Source organism: Rutidosis leptorrhynchoides, chromosome 6 (genome assembly GCF_046630445.1).
Source record: "Rutidosis leptorrhynchoides isolate AG116_Rl617_1_P2 chromosome 6, CSIRO_AGI_Rlap_v1, whole genome shotgun sequence".
Taxonomy (NCBI): domain Eukaryota; kingdom Viridiplantae; phylum Streptophyta; class Magnoliopsida; order Asterales; family Asteraceae; genus Rutidosis; species Rutidosis leptorrhynchoides.
Window position 1 is genome coordinate 439,996,828 of NC_092338.1, and position 27,332 is coordinate 440,024,159.

The 27,332-nt window shown below is 36.9% G+C and overlaps 1 protein-coding gene across 1 annotated transcript; it reads right to left on the reverse strand.

Moving 5' to 3' along the window:
- Positions 1-15,560: 15,560 nt before the first annotated feature.
- LOC139855316 (uncharacterized) lies at positions 15,561-25,315 on the reverse strand. Its single transcript, XM_071844544.1, has 2 exons — positions 25,195-25,315; positions 15,561-16,597 (listed from the first exon to the last, which is right to left on the reverse strand). The coding sequence occupies exons 1-2, from the start codon at positions 25,313-25,315 to the stop codon at positions 15,561-15,563; spliced, it is 1,158 nt and encodes a 385-aa protein (XP_071700645.1).
- Positions 25,316-27,332: the final 2,017 nt, after the last annotated feature.

Genomic DNA, 27,332 nt, shown 5'->3' on the forward strand with positions numbered 1-27,332 from the left:
TATATTATGATAATTAAACATATCATTAAGTATATTAACAATGAACTACATATGTAAAAACAAGACTACTAACTTAATGATTTTGAAACGAGACATATATGTAACGATTATCGTTGTAACGACATTTAATGTATATATATCATATTAAGAGATATTCGTACATCATAATATCATGATAATATAATAATTTAAAATCTCTTTTGATATTATAAACATTGGGTTAACAACATTTAACAAGATCGTTAACCTAAAGGTTTCAAAACAACATTTACATGTAACGACTAACGATGACTTAACGACTCAGTTAAAATGTATATACATGTAGTGTTTTAATATGTATTTATACACTTTTGAAAGACTTCAATACACTTATCAAAATACTTCTACTTAACAAAAATGCTTACAATTACATCCTCGTTCAGTTTCATCAACAATTCTACTCGTATGCACCCGTATTCGTACTCGTACAATACACAGCTTTTAGATGTATGTACTATTGGTATATACACTCCAATGATCAGCTCTTAGCAGCCCATGTGAGTCACCTACCACATGTGGGAACCATCATTTGGCAACTAGCATGAAATATCTCATAAAATTACAAAAATATGAGTAATCATTCATGACTTATTTACATGAAAACAAAATTACATATCCTTTATATCTAATCCATACACCAACGACCAAAAACACCTACAAACACTTTCATTCTTCAATTTTCTTCATCTAATTGATCTCTCTCAAGTTCTATCTTCAAGTTCTAAGTGTTCTTCATAAATTCCAAAAGTTCTAGTTTCATAAAATCAAGAATACTTTCAAGTTTGCTAGCTCACTTCCAATCTTGTAAGGTGATCATCCAACCTCAAGAAATCTTTGTTTCTTACAGTAGGTTATCATTCTAATACAAGGTAATAATCATATTCAAACTTTGGTTCAATTTCTATAACTATAGCAATCTTATTTCAAGTGATGATCTTACTTGAACTTGTTTTCGTGTCATGATTCTGCTTCAAGAACTTCGAGCCATCCAAGGATCCATCGAAGCTAGATCCATTTTTCTCTCTTCCAGTAGGTTTATCCAAGGAAATTAAGGTAGTAATGATGTTCATAACATCATTCGATTCATACATATAAAGCTATTTTATTCGAAGGTTTAAACTTGTAATCACTAGAACATAGTTTAGTTAATTCTAAACTTGTTCGCAAACAAAAGTTAATCCTTCTAACTTGACTTTTAAAATAAACTAAACACATGTTCTATATCTATATGATATGCTAACTTAATGATTTAAAACCTGGAATCACGAAAAACACCGTAAAACCGGATTTACGCCGTCGTAGTAACACCGCGGGCTGTTTTGGGTTAGTTAATTAAAAACTATGATAAACTTTGATTTAAAAGTTGTTATTCTGAGAAAATGATTTTTATTATGAACATGAAACTATATCCAAAAATTATGGTTAAACTCAAAGTGGAAGTATGTTTTCTAAAATGGTCATCTAGACGTCGTTCTTTCGACTGAAATGACTACCTTTACAAAAATGACTTGTAACTTATTTTTCCGACTATAAACCTATACTTTTTATGTTTAGATTCATAAAATAGAGTTCAATATGAAACCATAGCAATTTGATTCACTCAAAACGGATTTAAAATGAAGAAGTTATGGGTAAAACAAGATTGGATAATTTTTCTCATTTTAGCTACGTGAAAATTGGTAACAAATATATTCCAACCATAACTTAATCAACTTGTATTGTATATTATGTAATCTTGAGATACCATAGACACGTATACAATGTTTCGACCTATCATGTCGACACATCTATATATATTTCGGAACAACCATAGACACTCTATATGTGAATGTTGGAGTTAGCTATACAGGGTTGAGGTTGATTCCAAAATATATATAGTTTGAGTTGTGATCAATACTGAGATACGTATACACTGGGTCGTGGATTGATTCAAGATAATATTTATCGATTTATTTCTGTACATCTAACTGTGGACAACTAGTTGTAGGTTACTAACGAGGACAGCTGACTTAATAAACTTAAAACATCAAAATATATTAGAAGTGTTGTAAATATATTTTGAACATACTTTGATATATATGTATATATTGTTATAGGTTCGTGAATCAACCAGTGGCCAAGTCTTACTTCCCGACGAAGTAAAAATCTGTGAAAGTGAGTTATAGTCCCACTTTTAAAATCTAATATTTTTGGGATGAGAATACATGCAGGTTTTATAAATGATTTACAAAATAGACACAAGTACGTGAAACTACATTCTATGGTTGAATTATTGAAATCGAATATGCCCCTTTTTATTAAGTCTGGTAATCTAAGAATTAGGGAACAGACACCCTAATTGACGCGAATCCTAAAGATAGATCTATTGGGCTTAACAAACCCCATCCAAAGTACCGGATGCTTTAGTACTTCGAAATTTATATCATATCCGAAGGGTGTCCCGGAATGATGGGGATATTTATATATATGCATCTTGTTAATGTCGATTACCAGGTTTTCACCATATGAATGATTTTTATCTCTATGTATGGGATGTGTATTGAAATATGAAATCTTGTGGTCTATTATTATGATTTGATATATATAGGTTAAACCTATAACTCACCAACATTTTTGTTGACGTTTTAAGCATGTTTATTCTCAGGTGATTATTAAGAGCTTCCGCTGTCGCATACTTAAATAAGGACGAGATTTGGAGTCCATGCTTGTATGATATTGTGTAAAAACTGCATTCAAGAAACTTATTTTGTTGTAACATATTTGTATTGTAAACCATTATGTAATGGTCGTGTGTAAACAGGATAATTTAGATTATCATTATTTGATAATCTACGTAAAGCTTTTTAAACCTTTATTGATGAAATAAAGGTTATGGTTTGTTTTAAAATGAATGCAGTCTTTGAAAAACGTCTCATATAGAGGTCAAAACCTCGCAACGAAATCAATTAATATGGAACGTTTTTAATCAATAAGAACGGGACATTTCAAATTGCTCGAGTCATAAACATATATAAAGATAGACCACAAGATTTCATCAAAAGTTTATCAATAGATTCTACGTAACAGAGCACCCTGGTAACTAAACTTAATGCTATAGTGATAATTACCCCATTCGTTTTAATACACGCAAACCAACGTGTCTTAAACTCAAATTGTAACACCCTGTTTTTTTTTTTTTTTTAAATCACAGCGGAAGTCTTAATTCACATAAATACCCTTAGTTAATTACGAACATGATTATCACAAATCATTAGCTAGTTACTTATTACAAACAACCGGTGTTACGTTAAACAACTAGTTACATATTTATAAAAGTTAAGACATCAGAGTTCGTCTTGTCAAACATATCGTCAACCCAACTCCCGTCCCTACCAGCACTAAGATCGAAAACCTGCAAGGGATGAGGTGAGGGGGGTTAGCACGAGGCTAAGTGAATGGAATCATCTAACAGATCTAGCATACAGTAGCAACTTGTACAACTACATCAACTACAACAATCCATAACAGGCAACTGACAACTAATAACTAGCAACTATCAACTAGCAACTATGCTCCAACTAGAGACTCGGTGGCTTGTACGAGCACACGACCACTAGCTGATCAGTCTAGCGTCTACCGAAAGTCCTTACTACTGAATCCCCAGTATAGTAAATCCACACGCAGGTGATGCGTCATTCAGCACTATACTCAACAAACAGTAGCCAACTGGACCCAACCACAACAAGGTTGACCTCTCTGAGCTGAACCTAACAACAATAGGTTCCAACAGGCAACTACAACTTGTGCACACAACTGTTAAGCAACTACCACTACGAACAACTGTTCCTACGACTAGCATGGCAACTCTACGATGATCATTATTACAACATATCTACTAAGCATAGCAACTATAACAGTATAACATAGTAGCACAACTTGCTACTGTATACTACACCCGGAGATAATCCCACTCACCGATTACCAGCTACAGCTCAGTTATCTTACTTCTGAGCTTCTTCCTTGTTCTTATCATCTGAGAACAACACAACGAAGTCAATATACATATCTCAATCAATAGTATAATCAAATCATACTATAAACTAGGTTATAACACCATATATTCATAATTTTATGAGTCTACATCATGACTCCATTCAATAATGGCATACAGGTGCGTGCAAAACACGACATACACACTAAAACTCCTTTTCCGACCCAAAAACAATTTTATCTAGTTTCTTAAAAGTTCACCATTGAAAAGTATTCTTTATTACGATTCTAACGATAGTTTATTCATCAAAAACGGAGTTACGGTTTAAAAGTTACGTCCGTTTCAATTTCATAAAAGTACTGTAGCAAATAGTGATTTTCGAACACTGTAGCAACACGGTACTGTAGCAACACGGTACTGTAGCAACTCGGGCACTGTAGCAAATAGTGGCACTGTAGCAATACCGAACACTGTAGCAAATAGTGACACTGTAGCAAATAGTGGCACTGTAGCAAATAGTGACACTGTAGCAAATAGTAACACTGTAGCAAATAGTGATACTGTAGCGGTTCAGGTACTGTAGCAAAATACTGTAGCAAAATACTGTAGCAAACACTGTAGCAACTGGTTCGAACACTTACGCTGATTTCGAACATTTTTCGCCCAAAACTCGATTTTTGAGCGATTTTGATCAAATTTTAAGCACATGGAAGCTACTAAACATATATACAACCTATTTCTAACATCAATTGAGCATAACAAACATCAAACAACTAAATTTGAGCTAATTTCTATCAAAAACTCATTTAACACAAAAACCCAATTAGAGCAAGAATCAAAGCATGAATCTATGATATGCATACCTTATATTGATCACGAAATCACAAGGAATATATCTCTAGCTTCAATTAATCCAAAGACTCACAAAATCAAATTAGGGTTTATGTGTGTGTGTTTGTGTATACGTTCGTGTGTGGGTTTGATGAAATGAGAAATGGATAGAACTATCCAGATACATACACTTAAATGAGTTACAAACTCATACCCCATATCACACAGGTATTTACCAGTTATCTTATCTGATAATCTTTCGTATCTCCTTAGGCGGTCCTAACGGAGTCCAAATTAAATAAAACAACCTGTTCTGTGACCCTTGTCACAAACCGGTCTCAACTAAACAACTAAATAATTATAAACATATAATTATAAAAATCACTAATTACGCCCTACCCCAGGGTACAATGGTCATTTCATCTAGGCCCAAAATGCGGGTGTTACAAATCTACCCTCCTTAAAAGAGATTCCGTCCTCGGAATCGGGTCAACTATGGTCAACAAACCCAAAAATTGTTACTCGCACCGCCAAAACACACGGTTAACTTTATCGATCTTATCCCCGATACCGACAATATCCACCACAATTGCATAGGGAAATGAGATTCTTGACGTCAATACACTCCCGGTACAAAATAAGTTGTCATAATCTTCATCGATCAACGTCCGTTAATCCACTTAAGCCCACAAATTACACGATCAAGTCAAATAATCAGAGTCAAATTCGTGTTTCTTCGCCATTCCGCCTCATAAATTTCACGATCTGTCATCCAATTCAACTCTTTATACTGTCCACTTTTCCCAATTATCCAAAGCTTAGGCAATAGAATTAGTCATCATGCTAAAATCTATACCTATGTCTACGAAATTGCCTCGTAAGTCAACAGAACTTCACAGGTTATTCATCTCATATCCAGTCACATCACAATCCAATATAGCACAGGCCGCCTAATTTTCCTTCAGCTTCCCAGAAATTCCGTATGATTTATCACAATATACTTCTGTTGGCCAGACACAAGCATATTATCCTAAATCATACCTTCATTCTGAGTTGCTCGTAACGAAAAAATTCTACTTGTCTCATTCACTAACTTATGTCCAATCAATCACCTCAAAACATTGTCCATCAAATACTCAAATATAATCTACCAACATTACTACACATCCAACAAGCATAGGAAATCGCAACATATGTTCATCAATGTCAAAAATACTCTCAACTAGCAGTATCATACATCTGTTTAAGCAAAGGAATTATCCAATCAGCACAGTCCTCTTTCTATCATATCTGTTACAACAGTGTTACTATCATATAATCTCATGTCGACAAAAAGTCCACTACATCAGGGTACCCAACACATCTCTATCAAAGTCACAGTTTTCAATCTCAAAATTAACCTAAAGGTCTCCCTTACCCAACCAGGCACACAAGGGTCGCAACTAAGCATACAACAACATAGCACAACAAAATAAATTTTACACTACCAACAAGATTTATCAATCTAAAACACACATATATGTATATATACACAATCATACATATATACAACTAAACAGTACAAGGATTTTGAATCATACCTGCATTCACATCATAATCAACATCTGCATCTGCAACCATTTGATAAGCTCTTGCTGTTGCCGTAGGTGGATTCTTTCTTTTCTGCCCAACTGGAGAACCAGAAGATCCACCTACTGATCCCGACTGCGCTCCTGGCCCCGCCCCAGAACCTGATCCTCTTACATACGGACACTGAGCTGACCTATGCCCCACTTGATGACATTTCCAACATACATCCTCTTGGAATGAACACATTCGAATCTCGTGCCCCACAATACCACATCTCAAACATCTTTTGGTTGAATCTGAACAAGGACCACTATGAGATGATCTGCAACTATAGCACCGAGAATTCTGACTTGATGCTGACCCACTATGTTCTGACCCACTCTTCTGTTTCAACTTAACAGACTTCTTTGACCTAGAGTCTGAATGACTCATCACCTGATCTTGTTGTGGCATCTCATAACCTACTATTCTATTCCTTGCTGCTCTGACGTCATCCTCTACCATCTTTGCCATAACAAACGCTTGCGATAACGTCGTCGCCATCCTAACTATTGTTCTGTACTCCGGTAAAATTATATTAACAAAGTGCTGAATTCTGGACTGCTCATCCGGAACCCACTGTTGCACAAACCTTAATTTATCCATATACTGCTCAATCACCTCATCTATCGTCATCTGAGGTGTCATTTTCATTGCCAGAAATTCCGTCTTAATTCGATTGAGGTCATAAGACGAACAATACTGCTCACAAACTTTACTATAAAATTGTTCCCAAGTAATCATGTTCACTTGCTCTTTTGGTATACTAGAAATAACCGTATCCCACCAAACCATTGCCCTATTTTTCAACATACGACTAGCATAAATAACCTGTAATTCTGGTTCGCACTGACAGGCCTCAAAAACCTTTTCTATCTCTCTTAACCAGTTAAGTGTTACCGTTGGGTTAAAACTTCCTGAGTACTCTGGTGGATTACAATTCAGAAACTGTTTGAAGGTACATTTCTTTGGTTGTTAAAACATCGGTGTCTGATACGGACCCCACATCTGATTTGGGAACTATTGATTAAACTGAGGTGGCATCTGAAACTGTTGAGGAAACTGATATTGAGGTGGTAACCATTGCTGTTGTTGGAAAGCACTTCCAATTTGCTGATAATTATTTGACTGCACCGGATACCCACTAATCGTCTGATTCGGTACACTACCACTTGGATTCACGGTTACCTGGCATTGTTCTAATTCCCTTATTCGATCACGTGCTTCCTTTAACTTACTTTGCAAATCTAAAATTTGTTCCTGCAGATCCTCTTCTGACACATATCCGTCTTCATCTGGGGCTCTGAATGTTCCGGGGGCTGACGGACCAGTTGCGTTTCCTGTATTATCTGCCATATCTGCACTACCACAACATCTCACACAAACTCTTAGTGGAAAACAGGTTAGTACCTATCAACTAACACATGTAATCCCTACATTCACTTAACCCGTTCCCTCATATATGTTTGACACAACACAAGGTTTGGGAACATGACATTCAACACAATGTACATGCGGCCAAACCTATGCTCTGATACCAAGTTGTAACACCCTGTTTTTTTTTTTTTTTTAAATCACAGCGGAAGTCTTAATTCACATAAATACCCTTAGTTAATTACGAACATGATTATCACAAATCATTAGCTAGTTACTTATTACAAACAACCGGTGTTACGTTAAACAACTAGTTACATATTTATAAAAGTTAAGACATCAGAGTTCGTCTTGTCAAACATATCGTCAACCCAACTCCCGTCCCTACCAGCACTAAGATCGAAAACCTGCAAGGGATGAGGTGAGGGGGGTTAGCACGAGGCTAAGTGAATGGAATCATCTAACAGATCTAGCATACAGTAGCAACTTGTACAACTACATCAACTACAACAATCCATAACAGGCAACTGACAACTAATAACTAGCAACTATCAACTAGCAACTATGCTCCAACTAGAGACTCGGTGGCTTGTACGAGCACACGACCACTAGCTGATCAGTCTAGCGTCTACCGAAAGTCCTTACTACTGAATCCCCAGTATAGTAAATCCACACGCAGGTGATGCGTCATTCAGCACTATACTCAACAAACAGTAGCCAACTGGACCCAACCACAACAAGGTTGACCTCTCTGAGCTGAACCTAACAACAATAGGTTCCAACAGGCAACTACAACTTGTGCACACAACTGTTAAGCAACTACCACTACGAACAACTGTTCCTACGACTAGCATGGCAACTCTACGATGATCATTATTACAACATATCTACTAAGCATAGCAACTATAACAGTATAACATAGTAGCACAACTTGCTACTGTATACTACACCCGGAGATAATCCCACTCACCGATTACCAGCTACAGCTCAGTTATCTTACTTCTGAGCTTCTTCCTTGTTCTTATCATCTGAGAACAACACAACGAAGTCAATATACATATCTCAATCAATAGTATAATCAAATCATACTATAAACTAGGTTATAACACCATATATTCATAATTTTATGAGTCTACATCATGACTCCATTCAATAATGGCATACAGGTGCGTGCAAAACACGACATACACACTAAAACTCCTTTTCCGACCCAAAAACAATTTTATCTAGTTTCTTAAAAGTTCACCATTGAAAAGTATTCTTTATTACGATTCTAACGATAGTTTATTCATCAAAAACGGAGTTACGGTTTAAAAGTTACGTCCGTTTCAATTTCATAAAAGTACTGTAGCAAATAGTGATTTTCGAACACTGTAGCAACACGGTACTGTAGCAACACGGTACTGTAGCAACTCGGGCACTGTAGCAAATAGTGGCACTGTAGCAATACCGAACACTGTAGCAAATAGTGACACTGTAGCAAATAGTGGCACTGTAGCAAATAGTGACACTGTAGCAAATAGTAACACTGTAGCAAATAGTGATACTGTAGCGGTTCAGGTACTGTAGCAAAATACTGTAGCAAAATACTGTAGCAAACACTGTAGCAACTGGTTCGAACACTTACGCTGATTTCGAACATTTTTCGCCCAAAACTCGATTTTTGAGCGATTTTGATCAAATTTTAAGCACATGGAAGCTACTAAACATATATACAACCTATTTCTAACATCAATTGAGCATAACAAACATCAAACAACTAAATTTGAGCTAATTTCTATCAAAAACTCATTTAACACAAAAACCCAATTAGAGCAAGAATCAAAGCATGAATCTATGATATGCATACCTTATATTGATCACGAAATCACAAGGAATATATCTCTAGCTTCAATTAATCCAAAGACTCACAAAATCAAATTAGGGTTTATGTGTGTGTGTTTGTGTATACGTTCGTGTGTGGGTTTGATGAAATGAGAAATGGATAGAACTATCCAGATACATACACTTAAATGAGTTACAAACTCATACCCCATATCACACAGGTATTTACCAGTTATCTTATCTGATAATCTTTCGTATCTCCTTAGGCGGTCCTAACGGAGTCCAAATTAAATAAAACAACCTGTTCTGTGACCCTTGTCACAAACCGGTCTCAACTAAACAACTAAATAATTATAAACATATAATTATAAAAATCACTAATTACGCCCTACCCCAGGGTACAATGGTCATTTCATCTAGGCCCAAAATGCGGGTGTTACACAAATAACATACGTCCGTTGAAAGGCTAGCGCTCTAGCTCGGACGGGGATGTCAAGCCCTATGGATCCACATACAATTATTCGCGCCCACCAGTCCATATCCTATGTACTGGCAGCTACTAGTTACCAAAGCTAAGGGATTTTCGATTTAACTCAGTGTAGAATTTTGTATGTACTTGTGTCTTATTGCGTTTAAAATAAATTGCATGTATTCTCAGCCCAAAAATATTTAAAGTATTTAAAAAGGGAGACTATAACTCACAGTTCAATATTGCGATTCAATATTGTAGGCAAATTGCGTAGACGTAATGATGGTAGACGACTGTATGGTTGGTCTTGGATTCAAGAACAATACCCCGAACAATACCCAATATTTCCTTATTTTAAAACGGTTTGAAACCCGAATTAAAAATACCCTCGAATATACTTTATTATTATTAAACTTAAAATTAAAATTATAATTATAATTATAATTATAAAATAACGTACATATATATTTATGAAATATTTCGTCGAGCAAAACTGACCTTTTATAGTACTTTTCGATTTACTGTAGCTCATGCGATCGCATGAGTTTTCAGTGTTTTTGCCATGCGATCGCATGGCCGCCTTTTCTGTTTTTGTTTGCTAGTTCGTCGATATCAAATAGTGTTTACTGTAGCAAAATACGGTTTCACTGTAGCAAATAGTGTTTTACTGTAGCAAATTGTGTTTTACTGTAGCAAAGTAATTTTTACTGTAGGAAAGTCGTTTTTACTTGTACATATATATATACATACATATAATTGTTCATGAATCGTCGAGAGTAGTCAAAGGTAATTGTATATATGTAACAGTTCTAAAATTTTGAGACTTAATCTAACAGACTTTGTTTAACGTGTTAAAATAATAAATCGTATAGAGAATTGGTTTAAATAAGTCAAAAATTTTCGGGTCATCACATACTTTGATATATATGTATATATTGTTATAGGTTCGTGAATCAACCAGTGGCCAAGTCTTACTTCCCGACGAAGTAAAAATCTGTGAAAGTGAGTTATAGTCCCACTTTTAAAATCTAATATTTTTGGGATTAGAATACATGCAGGTTTTATAAATGATTTACAAAATAGACACAAGTACGTGAAACTACATTCTATGGTTGAATTATCGAAATCGAATATGCCCCTTTTTATTAAGTCTGGTAATCTAAGAATTAGGGAACAGACACCCTAATTGACGCGAATCCTAAAGATAGATCTATTGGGCCTAACAAACCCCATCCAAAGTACCGGATGCTTTAGTACTTCGAAATTCATATCATATCCGAAGGGTGTCCCGGAATGATGGGGATATTCTTAAATATGCATCTTGTTAATGTCGGTTACCAGGTGTTCACCATATGAATGATTTTTATCTCTATGTATGGGATGTGTATTGAAATATGAAATCTTGTGGTCTATTATTATGATTTAATATATATAGGTTAAACCTATAACTCACCAACATTTTTGTTGACGTTTTAAGCATGTTTATTCTCAGGTAATTATTAAGAGCTTCCGCTGTTGCATACTTAAATAAGGACGAGATTTGGAGTCCATGCTTGTATGATATTGTGTAAAAACTGCATTCAAGAAACTTATTTTGTTGTAACATATTTGTATTGTAAACCATTATGTAATGGTCGTGTGTAAACAGGATATTTTAGATTATCATTATTTGATAATCTACGTAAAGCTTTTTAAACCTTTATTGATGAAATAAAGGTTATGGTTTGTTTTAAAATGAATGCAGTCTTTGAAAAACGTCTCATATAGAGGTCAAAACCTCGCAACGAAATCAATTAATATGAAACGTTTTTAATCAATAAGAACGGGACATTTCATGCTTAAGGTATCACCTTTGGAAGGGTGTTGTACGATTTGGAAAACGAGGTAAACTGAGTCCTAGATATGTTGGACCGTTTGAGATAACTGAAAGAGTTGGACCGGTAGCTTACAGATTGGAACTGCCACAAGCACTCAGCGATATTCATGACGTTTTCCATGTATCCAATCTTAAGAAGTGCCTAGCCGATGATAATTTGATTATTCCTTTAGAGGAACTACGTATCGACGACAAACTTCATATCATTAAGGAACCTGTTGAAATCTTGGGCCGTAAGGTCAAGCAGTTGAAGCAAAGCAGAATTCCTATCGTTAAAGTTCGGTGAAACGCGAGAAGAGGACCAGAGTTCACGTGGGAGCGTGAAGACCAGATGAGGCTGAAGTATCCGCAATTGTTTCCCGAGGAAACCACTTCAGCAGACGATCACTAAAATTTCAGGATGAAATTTTCAATAACAGGTGGGTAATGTAACAACCCTGATTTTTCCGTTACTTTCGTTAACCTTCCGTTAGTTTATTTAACGGCGATTATTTAACTTTTATGCGTTTACGTGTATTAAATGCGTACTTGATCTTCGGAGGGTTTTAATAATTGATATGGGTTGATATTAATTCAAATAAATACTTCGGATAATGAAATACGATAAAAATGATACGATTTTGATAAAAGCTTTTTGAGCAACGAAACGCTCGGGTTTATTTTAATAATTAATTTTATTAATTATTAACTTTTTAAAATATTTAATTTATTGGGTTTTTAATAAATTAGACAATTGGTTGCGTTTAACGATCGGGTTAGCGTTCCGGGCCTTCGGTACGACAAAACGGTACTTAAAACGGACCACGATTACACGGGATTGCAAAACGAGAGCCCGGGAACCCCATGAGGGCCCCATTCGGCCGAACCCCCTCCCCCTCACCCCTTTATGTTTAATTTTACAACTTTAGGGACTTGTTTGTATTTTATGATAACTAAACCCTAATATAAATTAGAGTGTAAACCTAAATTTAGCTGAACCCTTCACTTATACTCAAAATAATCGACTGCCTCTCCCTTCCTGGCTCTCTTTCACGTCGACATCATCACCATCACCATACCATTCAATTTTCAATTTTTGATTAAACCTCAAGAACAAAAGTTGCAATTCGCGTTATCCTCTACGTATTGGTGTGCTTTGATTGTTGATCTAAGGTATATTTGCATGGACCCTAATTTTTAAAATCTGATTTTCATGTGAGTTTCATAGTTATGTTGTCAATTGCTCAAGTCTATACGCGTACGTGTTAATTGTAATCGTTGATTTGATTGTTTGATGCGCTAGGGTTTAAAAACGAATTTGTATTTATTTGATCAGAAAAATTAAGTTTTCAAATGTTAATTATTATGTTATAATCAGATTCCTTACGAAAAACTATTGAGTTTAGGCTTTGGATTCGCTTGATTTCGTTTCCGTATGATTAAGTTATGTCAATTTGAATTATCGTTGTGTTTTTGTTGCTTGATCAGAAATCTGGTATTGATAGAAAACGAATTGGAATGTGAGACTTATACCACTTGAAATATAATTTAAAAACACTCAAGTTAGACTAGGATATCATGTCGTTTGCTTATGTAAAGCCCGAGATATGCTAGAATTAGTGTAAATGTAGTTTTATACAGCACTTGCATGAAAATAACCTTGTATGATAAAATGTGTTAATCTCTGTGATTAAAGCTTTGCATATTTGAAAAGTAGACAAAAATTAATTCATCTTTCATGTAGATATCATAGGTTAATTGTATCTAGATCTTCGGATAATCATATGCGAATGTGACTAACCAAATGAGAATCGAATCTGTAAATTGCACACGGTTTTGTATTTTGTGAATTTTGTATATTGTTTGAGCATGTATTCTTCTGGAAAATGAAACTTAACATGATATGTGACTTATTGTTAGTTTATGTCAATCTCTGAAACCTTATGCATTGGGCACAATAGAGTCATACTTTATGTGAGTTTTGATTTGAGCTGAAAACTGAATGTTCAACTTGCACGAATAAACTGTACCAATTGGCTAAACAAAAGTTGCTAGATTTTTGATATGTGTTAATTTGATTTGTCATTGAACTATTGCCACTAGTCTGGTACCAATTTCATGTTCCTAACTCAGGTTATAACCAAAATGAAATCAGTGCGCGGTCAGAAACTGACTTGGTAAACCCCAAATGTACCCCTTCTGATTCCTGACTTTTAATTATCGTATGAGACCCTGGCCAGAATTTTTGGAATAGATTTTAAGTTTATTTATGATCTGGAGTTTTCCATGTTTATGTGAATTTTCTACTATGAGATAATGTGCTAAGTATGCTACATGTTCATGGATTTGGTGCACAACGATAAACTGAAATTGTGAAAATGATTATTCATGACCTAAAACGTATTGTATGACTTAGGTTTGACATGTTGACTAATATTTGACATGAACCTACTGATGTTGACTTTATTTGACCACATTGACCAAGTTTGACTTTTGGTTTGACTTCGATTGACTTGCATGATATAGTTGACTTTTACTTTAAAGCGCGTCGAGTCGAGCAATAAGATAACGTATGCTATGAAACCATACTTGTTTAAGATACATATATTGACCAACCTAAATACATATACTTAGGTTACATTACTCGGGTTTAAACCGTACAAGTCGTTTGTCTTTCATTCCGAGCTTTATTCAAAGGTGAGTCTACAGTCCCGCTTTTTACATGTTTTCAGGGATGAGAATACACGATGTTATATTTACATTTTCAATTACTTTTATATTGACATGAGTACTACACATATGCATACTGAGTTTGTACACAAAGCGTCTAGCTTGAATACTTTTAATACCATCGGTGTAAGCACAATTTAGATGGACGGATCCGTTAGGTTGACAACCTCACCCACTATAAAAGCAGTGGTGCATTTATGTTGAACATTAGATACACTCGTACAGGTGTATAACATTTTAGGAGGTAAAGACGGGTATAGTGGCATCTATACTCGGGTTAATGCTAGTATTCAGGTGCTCGGTGTATGCAGCGATAGAATCTCGTGGGCAGGGAAATTAAACTATTTTTCTGATAATTGTTTTTCAGATACTATATAACGATATTTAAACTATGGGTTACGAGCAAATGAGATAAAACTTGACAGGGTGTTGTCTACAAATGATTGAAATTTGACATGGTAGTGTCAACAAACTTTTGAAACGAGAAACGGTGTTGTCTAAAAACTTTAACAATAAACTTTGGTGGTTTTTCACTAGTAAACGTTTTTGAAATGTTATTTCTTAAACATACTGTATTGTTTACTTAAAACCTGTAGATTCACTCAACATTATTGTTGACCCATTTTGCGTGTTTTATTCTCAGATATTAATTGCTTCCGCTGTAGAATATTGCTGTTACGTAGAAGTCAAGCCAAACACTGGGACCAGAGTTAACATTCCGTTAAAGGAATTTGACGGGGTGTTACAACAATCTGAGGTCTGGAGCTGTTCGGTTCCCCAAATATATTATTAAAGTGGCGAAGTACCTCGGCTTTGATCGGTTCAGGTTCTTCCTGCCACACCCCATTGATGTATAGTCCTCATATATTATTTTTACTTGCTCGTCTTTTGATCATCGAGTGGAAAAACCTACTATTCTCGTCCCCGTCCGAAATCCATTTTAACCTAGCTTTATGTCTCAGCATGTTGGATTTTGCGGTCTCCTTATCGTTCCATTTGTTTCGGGCATTTAACCACTCCAATCTTTCTGCCTCAATTAAGTCCCTTGCCTCGGCTATACGTTCCCACGAGTCAGCTTCCTGTTTGTATTTACATATCTCCTGCTCCAGCACTTCAAATTCTCCCTTGTACCAATTCTTGAGATCCTCCTTTACCCTTTTAAGTTTCTTTCTGAATTTAACATTAGGCCGGTTAGAATTAATAGGCTTTTCCCACGAATTCTTGATAGCTTGCTCAGCCCCATCTTTTGTTAACCAATGATCAAACATTCGGGTAGGTTTCGGTCCAAAATCCATAACTTTGTCTCTGAGTAATAATGGGCAGTGATCAGAGATTCTTCTATCTAAAGCCACCACCGATAAATCCCCCAATAATCTAATAGTTTTCTCAGTCACTAAGAATCTGTCTAATTTACTAAACTTGACTCCGTCATCACTGAAACGAGTAAATTTTTTACCAATTAGAGGAATTTCCCAAAGTCCCGCCTTGTCTATGAAGTCATTGAACATATTAGCCCTTCTATCGATAAACTCACAGTTCTTTCTTTCCTGCTGATTTCTGACCTCATTGAAGTCCCCACAAAGTATCCACGCTATATCCCCGTAGTTTAGTAACGTATCTAGATCAGACCACATCTTTCTTTTTTTTGTATCATCGTGCGGGCCATATACGTTAACAATGGCTGATTCAACGCTATGCCCCTTCCAATGCCCTTTAACTGCCAGGAAGTAGTCACCCTCAACCGCCTGGTTTGCTGTGAATTCGTTGGTATCCCAAATCAGGAGCATACCCCCCGATCTACTTGCGACACTCTTCTGTATATATGCAAACTCAGCCGAGCCCCAAATGAATTCGATCCACGCGTCATCAACCCCTTTTGTAACATCCTCAAGTGGGCCTAGATGTAAGATTACTATTTTGCCCTTAAGATAGTATGGTGTTATTATATGCTTTTATTTTTATTTATTGTTTATTATTATTTAATGTTGAGGTTAGGACCAGTTTGTGACAAGGGTCACAGAACAGGTTTGTTTATTTAAATTTGGACTTCGTTTGGGTTGCCAAATGATGTACGAAAGATATCAGATAACTGGTAAATACCCGTGTGTCACACAGTGTGGGATTTTAACCCACTTTTGATGACTTGTGCAGTGCATTTCTTGCACTTTCCAGATCCTTCCCAAAATAATACCCCGTACCTAATTCTTTCTCCTTTGAAACCCTAATCATCAAAACTTGTTCTTGAGCTCAAATTGATCTTGGAATCTTGTTCCTTGTTGTCTACTGATTCTAACAAGGTAAGAAACATGTGTTTTTGTGTTCAATTCATGGTTAAATTCATAGTTTTGTGTAAGTTTTGTAAAAAGCTTGATTTTGTGTCAAAATCCATGGATTTGATGTTGTTATGGTCAAAACTTTGTGGGTTTATAGTCTATAACATGTAGTAATTGAGTTGTGGCAAGTTTTGGTGTCGAAAACGAGCTCTAGATCAAGATTTGGTGAATTTAGCTTGAAGTCCGTAGCCTTTGTTCAGTTTCTGATGAAGATGAACACAGTCAGCCGACTGTCGGTCGACAGTCGACCGACTGAGGGTTGAACCGGCCGATTAACGAAGACAACCGACCGACCGAGATTTACATTCGGCCGATTGATGTAATACCAAGTGAGTCGACCGACTGAGAAGGTCAGTCGACCGATTGTGTAGACAGTCGACTGACTGTCAGTGTCAGTCGACCGACTGAGTGTCCAGGGCAGAATATTTTACCTAAGTGTTGATTTTTAGTCGTTATGCTGCCCGTTTGTATTTTGATGTAAATTTTTAGCTGACAGTTTTCTGACAAAATTTTCTGTATTGTGTTATTTGGTGTTTATGGACATAAACTAACTCGTGTATATGTATTTCTCAGGAGAAAAGGAGAAAGAGAAGGTTCAGTGATTAGATAGCTGAACACCTTCTCGTTTGCTGGTAATCGGTGAGTGGGACTAACTGGAGTATATAGTATATAGTAGCATGTTATATTATGACTGCCATGCTTGTTAGATATACTTATTATTGTGGATAGTTGGTACATTGTGATGACTGCATGTTGGTTGATGCTTGTCAGCAGGAGCCCAGTGCGTCCCTATTGTGTGGTGGCCTCGGTAGGAGAGATCAACCTGCGGGTTGGGTTCCTCATGTGGTGGCCTAGACAGCCGTGGTGTATATATATGTGAATGACGCGTCCGTCGCGTGTGGATTATGTATATACATACGGTGGTGGAGGAACTTCTGGTAAGCCCCAGTCCGATCAGCTGGTGGTTAATGGTTTGGCCGAGCCGCCAGAGTCTCTGTAGACGGCACTTGGGTGATGTTTGTGTGTTAGACTAAGTGACATGATTAGTATAACACTTATGTATACTATGGCCTGTAGTTAGTCGTACTCACTTAGCTTCGTGCTAATTCCCCTCCATCTCCTCCCTGCAGGTTGTTAGCTTTTGTAGATAGTGCTTTTGGGAGAAGACGGGCATGATGATGTTATGTTTGACAGGGTTAACTCTGATGTGGTCTTTTAGAATATGAACTGTGTACCTTTGAAAACAGAATGTATTTACGTCTCTTCCTATTAATATGTAAATTGTTTTAATGACACGTGACATCGGTTTGTACAAATGTTGATATCGTAATTAATTAATATTATGCTTCCGCCACGTATAAAAAAAAAATAGCGGTGTCACAAGTTGGTATCAGAGCTGAGTTTGGCAGCATGTGCATTGTGATCTACATGTCATGTTCCCAAACTTAGAAGAGTCATGTCAAATATAACATGCTGGGGATGGGTTAAGTGAGTATTAGGACAGGTTATGTGTTAGTTGTTAGTACTAACAGAGTTTATACTAAGCTTTGGTGTGAGTGTTGTGGTAGTGCAGTAATGGCAGATAACGAAGCTAACGCTACTGGCCCTACTGTCCCTGGAACTGGTACTTTTAGAGCCCCTGACGAAGATGGACATGTGTCTTCAGAAGAAGAAACTTCTCAAGAAGTAATAGAACTTCAAAGTCGGTTACTAGAAGCTCAGGAGAAAATTAAGGAATTAGAACAAGAACGGGCGCAATGGAACCCAAATACCACTGCGTTGAACACAACCTTTCCTCCTAATTTTTATAATCAAGCCGGTGGCAGTTATCAGTCACAATTTCCACAAAATACCTATCAAAACTATCAAATGCCATTTCCGTTTAACCAGACTTTTCCTAATCAAATGATGTACCCATTTCAAGTCCCTGAGACAAGAAGGAAGTGTACCTATAAACAGTTTATGGACTGCAAACCTCCTGAGTACAGTGGTCACACAAACCCTACAATGACCCTTAATTGGCTAAGAGAAGTAGAGAGAGCGTTGGAAGCATGTTTTTGTGAGCCTGAATCTATGGTACTGTTTGCTAGTAGGCTTCTCAAGGGTGAAGCAATGGAATGGTGGGACTCTATCACTGCATATTTACCCAAAGAACAGATCAGTCAGATAACTTGGGAACAGTTCGCTGCTAAGGTTCGGGAGCAGTATTGTTCTGAGTATGAGATGGAAAGATTGAAAACTGAGTTTCTGAGTATGAAAATGACCGAAAACATGACGATTGATGAGGTTTTCAGAGATTTTACATCGAAGTTAAGGTTTGTTCAACAGTGGGTACCAACTGAGAAAGATAAGATTCAGCATTTTATGCGGGTGATTAGGCCAGAATATAGGACAGTTGCAAGATTTGCAACCTCATTGGCACAGGCTCATGAGATGGCTAAAGTTACAGAAGGTGATATAATGGCAGCGAAAAGAGAAAGTTCAAAAGGTGGACCTTTTGGGGGTAAATCAGAAGGTCAATCAGGTGGACAGTCGACTCAGCAGTCGAGTAAGCAATCTGGTTTTCGTGGTAAGAAGTCAGGTGGGATTAAACAGAGAAGTAAGTCTGGTATGAGTGGATCGGGTTCTAGTCAGTCTGGTTGGTGTAATGTTTGTAAGTCGACTCATGCCGGTCCATGTTCTCCAATGACCCGAAGATGCTTGAGATGTGGAGTACTAGGTCATGAAACAACAACTTGTTCCTTTAAGTCCGATGTGTGTTGGACTTGTCATCAGGTAGGTCATAGATCAGCGAATTGTCCATCCGCGTTGAGAGCCGGTTCTGGGGCAGGGTCAGGGGCGAGGTCAGCAACTTCTGGGGGATCTTCTGCTTCTACCATTGGGCAGAAGAGAAAGAATCCTTCAACAGCAGAGGCAAGGGCGTTTCAGATAACGGTAGACACTGCAACCACTACCGATGACGTCATTACCGGTATATTCTTGGTTAATTCCTTGCCAGCTCGTGTGTTATTTGATTCAGGAGCGAATCGATCTTTTATGTCCTTAGGCTTCTGTGATAAGTTGAAGTTGCCTGTTAGAATGTTAGATGCGCCTTTGGGAATAGAAGTAGCTGATGGTAAAATGGTTCCATGTACATCATCTGTGTCTGGAATTACCATCGAAATTGACGGCCATTCCTTTCCTTTAACCTGTTTGTTGATGCCTATACCTAGCTTTGATGTAGTCATAGGCATGAATTGGTTAAGAGCTAATAGGGCTAATATTAAGTGTGATAAGAAGATGATTTCTTTCCGTTTGGCCGACGGATCCCGAGTGATAGCTAGGGGAGAGCGCAGTGGATTTAACTTCCCTATGGTTTCCCTAATGAAAGCTCAGAAGTCGATAACGAAAGGGTGTGATTCATTCTTAGCCTACGTGATTGATGTTAAGAAAGAGAAGAAGCAGGTGACCGATATTCCCGTTGTGTCAGAATTTCCAGAAGTATTTCCAGATGATTTACTAGGGTTACCTCCAGTACGTGAAGTAAAGTATAAAATCGATTTGGTTCCAGGTGCTACACCAGTTGCAAAAGCTCCTTACAGATTAGCTCTATCAGAAATCCGAGAAATGATGTCTCAGATTCGGGAATTGTTAGATAAGGGGTTTATCCGACCAAGTTCTTCACCGTGGGGTGCTCCTGTGTTGTTTGTCAAAAAGAAAGATGGGTCGCTTCGTATGTGTATAGATTATCATGATTTAAACAAGAGAACAATCAAGAATAAGTATCCGTTACCAAGAATAGATGACTTATTTGATCAGTTACAGGGTGCTTCCTACTTTTCAAAGATTGATTTACGTTCAGGGTATCACCAGGTACGTGTTGCAGAGAGTGATATACCGAAAACAGCGTTTAGAACTAGATATGGTCATTATGAATTTTTAGTTATGCCATTCGGGTTAACAAACGCGCCAGCAGTGTTTATGGTTTTAATGAACAGGGTGTGTCGTCAGTATCTCGACAAGTTTGTGATTGTCTTCATAGATGATATCTTGATATATTCGAAAACCGAGAAAGATCATGCTACGCATCTGAGGTTGATGTTAGAACTTTTGAAACAGGAACAATTGTACGCTAAGTTCTCCAAATGTGAATTTTGGTTGCGGGAAGTACAGTTTTTGGGTCATGTGATTTGTGAACAGGGTATTAAAGTAGATCAGTCTAAGATAGAGGCCGTAATGAATTGGAACTCACCGAAAACGCCGACAGAAATTAAGAGTTTTCTGGGTTTAGCAGGTTATTACCGCCGATTTATCAAAGGCTTCTCTAAAATAGCAGGTCTATTGAATAAGTTAACTAGAAAAGATGTAGCCTTTCGATGGACTGATGAACAAGAAAAGGCTTTTCAGACTCTCAAACAGTTGTTATGTCAAGAGCCGGTTTTAGCTTTACCAGAGGGAACAGAGGATTTTGTGGTCTACTGCGATGCGTCATGTGCAGGTCTGGGTTGTGTTTTGATGCAGAGAAATAAAGTTATAGCGTATGCTTCACGACAGTTGAAGAATCATGAACGAAACTACCCTACTCACGATTTAGAGTTAACTGCAGTTGTGTTTGCTTTGAAGCTTTGGAGACATTATTTGTATGGTACACATTGTGAAATCTATACAGATCATAAGAGTCTTCAATATATCTTTTCGCAGAAAGAATTAAATATGCGTCAACGTCGATGTTTAGAATTGATTAAAGACTATGATTGTGAGATTAAGTACCATCCGGGTAAAGCAAATGTGGTCGCAGATGCTCTGAGTCGCAAGAAAACCATCGAAAATGTTAGATTTATGAGAATTGAAATAGTTTCAGACTTGATTGATCGATTGAAAACCGTTCAGTTAGTAGCTTTGAATGACGAAAACCTAAAGACTGAACAAATGACTAAAAGAAAATTTGACCTATGCAATGATTCTAGAGGATTAAAAACCTATAAAGATCGAATTTGGGTGCCTATGCTTGGAGATTTGAGGGATTTAATCCTTACTGAAGCACATAAATCGAGATTATCAGTGCATCCAGGTAGTACAAAGATGTATAGAGACTTGAAAATATTGTATTGGTGGCCGACAATGAAGACAGATGTTGCAAATTTTGTCGAAAAATGTCATATTTGTGCGCAAGTTAAGGCAGAACATCAGAAACCGTATGGATCTCTAAGACAGTTAGAAATTCCTCAGTGGAAATGGGATCATATAACGATGGATTTTGTAACCAAGTTACCCCGAACCCAGAAAGGACACGACATGATCTGGGTGATTGTGGATCGTTTAACAAAGAGTGCTCACTTTTTAGCTACTCGTGAAACAGCCTCGTTGAGTGATTTGGCAGAATTGTACTTGAAAGAGATCGTTAGTCGACATGGTGTACCGTTGTCTATAGTTTCCGACAGAGATACTAGGTTTGTATCGAACTTCTGGAACAATTTACAACAAAATTTGGGTACACGTGTAAATCTGAGTACAGCATATCATCCACAGATAGACGGTCAGAGTGAACAGACAATTCAGACATTAGAAGATATGTTAAGAGCATGTGTCTTAGAATATGGTGGTTCTTGGGATTCACATCTTCCATTGATAGAGTTTGCTTACAACAATTCATATCATTCGAGTATCGGAATGCCACCGTATGAAATGTTATATGGTCGAAAATGCAGAACTCCTACGTGTTGGTTAGAAGCAGGCGAGAAACAATTTGCAGGTCCCGAGATTGTTCAGATAACTGCAGAAAAAGTTAAAATTGCACGTGAGAAATTAAAGGCAGCTAGAGATCGACAAAAGGTGTATGCTGATCCGCGCAGACGTCCGGTGACATTTAATGTAGGTGATCGTGTTTATCTGAAAGTTTCACCGTGGAAGGGAGTGATCAGATTTGGTAAACGTGGTAAACTAGCTCCGAGGTTTATTGGGCCATTTCCAATCAAAGAAATTTTGAATGATCAGACTGTTGTTTTAGATCTTCCATCAGAGTTAGCAGGAATTCACAACACATTCAATGTGTGCTATCTGAGAAAGTGTAAAGTAGATGATGAAAGTCAGATTCTTCCATTGAAAGACTTGAAAGTTGATTTGACTAAGAAATTAGTGGAAGAGCCGATTAAGATAGTAGATAAGAAAGTCACCAAGTTAAGAAGGAAGCTGATTCCAATGGTGTTAGTAGAGTGGCGACATAGTTTAGGTTCCAACCTGACGTGGGAAACCGAGGAGTTAATGAGAACGCGATATCCCCATTTGTTTGACCTTGACCAGATTCCGAGGACGGAATCTTCTTAAGGGGGGTAGATTTGTAACATCCTCAAGTGGGCCTAGATGTAAGATTACTATTTTGCCCTTAAGATAGTATGGTGTTATTATATGCTTTTATTTTTATTTATTGTTTATTATTATTTAATGTTGAGGTTAGGACCAGTTTGTGATAAGGGTCACAGAACAGGTTTGTTTATTTAAATTTGGACTTCGTTTGGGTTGCCAAATGATGTACGAAAGATATCAGATAACTGGTAAATACCCGTGTGTCACACAGTGTGGGATTTTAACCCACTTTTGATGACTTGTGCAGTGTATTTCTTGCACTTTCCAGATCCTTCCCAAAATAATACCCCGTACCTAATTCTTTCTCCTTTGAAACCCTAATCATCAAAACTTGTTCTTGAGCTCAAATTGATCTTGGAATCTTGTTCCTTGTTGTCTACTGATTCTAACAAGGTAAGAAACATGTGTTTTTGTGTTCAATTCATGGTTAAATTCATAGTTTTGTGTAAGTTTTGTAAAAAGCTTGATTTTGCGTCAAAATCCATGGATTTAATGTTGTTATGGTCAAAACTTTGTGGGTTTATAGTCTATAACATGTAGTAATTGAGTTGTGGCAAGTTTTGGTGTCGAAAACGAGCTCTAGATCAAGATTTGGTGAATTTAGCTTGAAGTCCGTAGCCTTTGTTCAGTTTCTGATGAAGATGAACACAGTCGGCCGACTATCGGTCGACAGTCGACCGACTGAGGGTTGAACCGGCCTATTAACGAAGACAACCGACCGACTGAGATTTACATTCGGCCGATTGATGTAATACCAAGTGAGTCGACCGACTGAGAAGGTCAGTCGACCGATTGTGTAGACAGTCGACTGACTGTCAGTGTCAGTCGACCGACTGAGTGTCCAGGGCAGAATATTTTACCTAAGCGTTGATTTTTAGCCGTTATGCTGCCCGTTTGTATTTTGATGTAAATTTTTAGCTGACAGTTTTCTGACAAAATTTTCTGTATTGTGTTATTTGGTGTTTATGGACATAAACTAACTCGTGTATATGTATTTCTCAGGAGAAAAGGAGAAAGAGAAGGTTCAGTGATTAGATAGCTGAACACCTTCTCGTTTGCTGGTAATCGGTGAGTGGGACTAACTGGAGTATATAGTATATAGTATATAGTAGCATGTTATATTATGACTGCCATGCTTGTTAGATATACTTATTATTGTGGATAGTTGGTACATTGTGATGACTGCATGTTGGTTGATGCTTATCAGCAGGAGCCCAGTGCGTCCCTATTGTGTGGTGGCCTCGGTAGGAGAGATCAACCTGCGAGTTGGGTTCCTCATGTGGTGGCCTAGACAGCCGTGGTGTATATATATGTGAATGACGCGTCCGTCGCGTGTGGATTATGTATATACATACGGTGGTGGAGGAACTTCTGGTAAGCCCTAGTCCAATCAGCTGGTGGTTAATGGTTTGGCCGAGCCGCCAGAGTCTCTGTAGACGGCACTTGGGTGATGTTTGTGTGTTAGACTAAGTGACATGATTACTATAACACTTATGTATACTATGGCCTGTAGTTAGTCGTACTCACTTAGCTTCGTGCTAATTCCCCTCCATCTCCTCCCTGCAGGTTGTTAGCTTTTGTAGATAGTGCTTTTGGGAGAAGACGAGCATGATGATGTTATGTTTGGCAGGGTTAACTCTGATGTGGTCTTTTAGAATATGAACCGTGTACCTTTGAAAACAGAATGTATTTACGTCTCTTCCTATTAATATGTAAATTGTTTTAATGACACGTGACATCGGTTTGTACAAATGTTGATATCGTAATTAATTAATATTATGCTTCCGCCACGTATAAAAAAAAAATAGCGGTGTCACACCTTTACTTTTAGTCTCTTGCACTGCTACCACACATGGTTTTTCCTTAACAATTAAACTTTTGAACCATCCCACTTTACCTTTTTGGTTAAATCCACGAATATTAGAAGAAAGGATCTTCATAATTACAAAAACTAAAAACGAGTCAGCAGGACGACACCACTTAACAAGCTGGCTTGTCCCAACGAATACCAATTTTTTCGCCATACTCCTTTAAATTAATGCTGCAATCTGAGCTTGATACACTATCTTTCAGGTCCTTGTTAGATAATCTAGAAATTTGAGACCCCAATAACCTCCCAACACTGTGACTTTTGCTTCTTCTACACTGTCGCTGCTTATTGTTTTTAATTTTTGGGATAGGAGCAATTCTCCTAGCTAACGATTTTGCATACAAGATTCTCGAAGAAGCCCTCCAATTACCAATTTTCCTCCAATTAGTTCTACTCAGCGAAGAAGAAGAGAAATTACGCACCTCATTGTGAACGTGTACTCCCGAATCAGATCGATTTAGGTCACACTTGACTGCCTCTTGATGCTCCCGATTTAAACTATCTTGAGTTGGATCGCATACAAGATTCTCGATTTCACCTTTTGAAAGACTACTTGACCATTTTTTTTGTTTTGACTCATCAAGAACTCGAATTTGCTGCACACCTCAAAAGTGTTTTTTTCACTTTTACAGTTCATTCCCAACTATATTTTTTTACTTTTAAATAAAAAACGTTTTTTTGTTAATAAATTTTTTTGTCAAAAATATTTATCCGATGAAAAAATATATTTTATTTTTGTAAATAAATAGACATAGAGGATTGAATCCACTCAAGGTTGTGTCATGATTTTGATCTCCAAGAACCTTGATCAGTTGATTTTGTCATGAAGGTTTTAATATGTGAAGGTTTTACGTAAGTTAACAAAAAATAAATCGTGAGTTTCATAAAGATTTTGTCGATTTATTTATTTTCAAAAAAAAGTTGTTCTTGTTATAATTCAGTAGGCTTATAACTACCTTTAATGGTTATAAGAACAAAGAGAGAAGAAGGAGAGAAGAAATATTGATATTGATATTTCAAGAGAAATGGTGCACCTTAAATGGTTACCATACATGTCTATTTATAGTATAAAATATTACTATGCAAGAAATATAATAATAATAAAATTAACATCCAATCTAGATATTTTATAACACAATCTAGATATTTTATAACACTCCCCCTTGGATGACAATTTTATTAGAGAATAACTAGTACTGCCTCGTTAAAAACCTTGCTAAAGAAAACCCATTGGGATAAAACTTTAGCTAAGGGAAAAAGAGTGCAGCATAGAGTTGACTCCCCCTCAAGTAGGCAACGCCTGAGTTGTTACATCTTCTGAACATGCCTCATGCCAATATTATGAACGTGTGTTCTGAAAATAGCAGTTGGCAGTGCTTTGGTATAAAGATCAGCAGAGTTGTTGATTGAACGTATCTCATTTTAATCTGGTTGTCTTTTACGAGATCTTGAGTATATGAGAAGAATCTGAGGTTTTCATTTGAAACTGTATCATCTAAATCTTTTATGTACAAGTTTAGCCCCTGTGATTTGTCTACAGTCTCCTTCATGGTTTGCTCAAACCCTTGTTTCAATTCCTATTCCCTTGTAGTCTTTTCTGAGCCTTACCAATATACCATTCTTTCCCATCAAACTTATGACCGTTAAGACCGTCTATGGCTTTGGCGCCTTGTCAGTATTTATATTTTGTTCAGTCACTTTTGATACTCTTCTTTCATTTGTATTATGCAAGCTGCATTATCTTCATATATAGTTGTTGGTGAAGATAGTTGTTAGTCTTTTATAGCGTTCTAGTCCACAAGAATCAATAATGATTTGTGTCATTGATCTCAACCAAACACATTTTCGAGTAGTTTCATATAATGCAATCACTTCGTCATGATTTGATGATGTTGCAACAACTGTTTGTTTTAAGAACGCCATGATTTTGTGGTACCTCCATTTAGGAATACATATCGAGTTTGAGATTTATCTTTATGAGGATTTGATGAATGACCTGTATATACATAATCAACCAAATCTTGTTTTGAAACGTTAGAATAAAATAATTTTAAATCAGCAGTTTCTCAAGGGTATCAAAATATGTG

Excerpts from the sequence above, each read along its gene's own strand:
- LOC139855316 (XM_071844544.1), bottom strand. The coding sequence starts at position 25,315 with ATGAAGATCCTTTCTTCTAATATTCGTGGATTTAACCAAAAAGGTAAA. Across the intron at positions 16,598-25,194 it reads GCAAGAGACTAAAAGTAAAG|GCCCACTTGAGGATGTTACA; the intron begins GTGTGACACCGC and ends TCTTACATCTAG.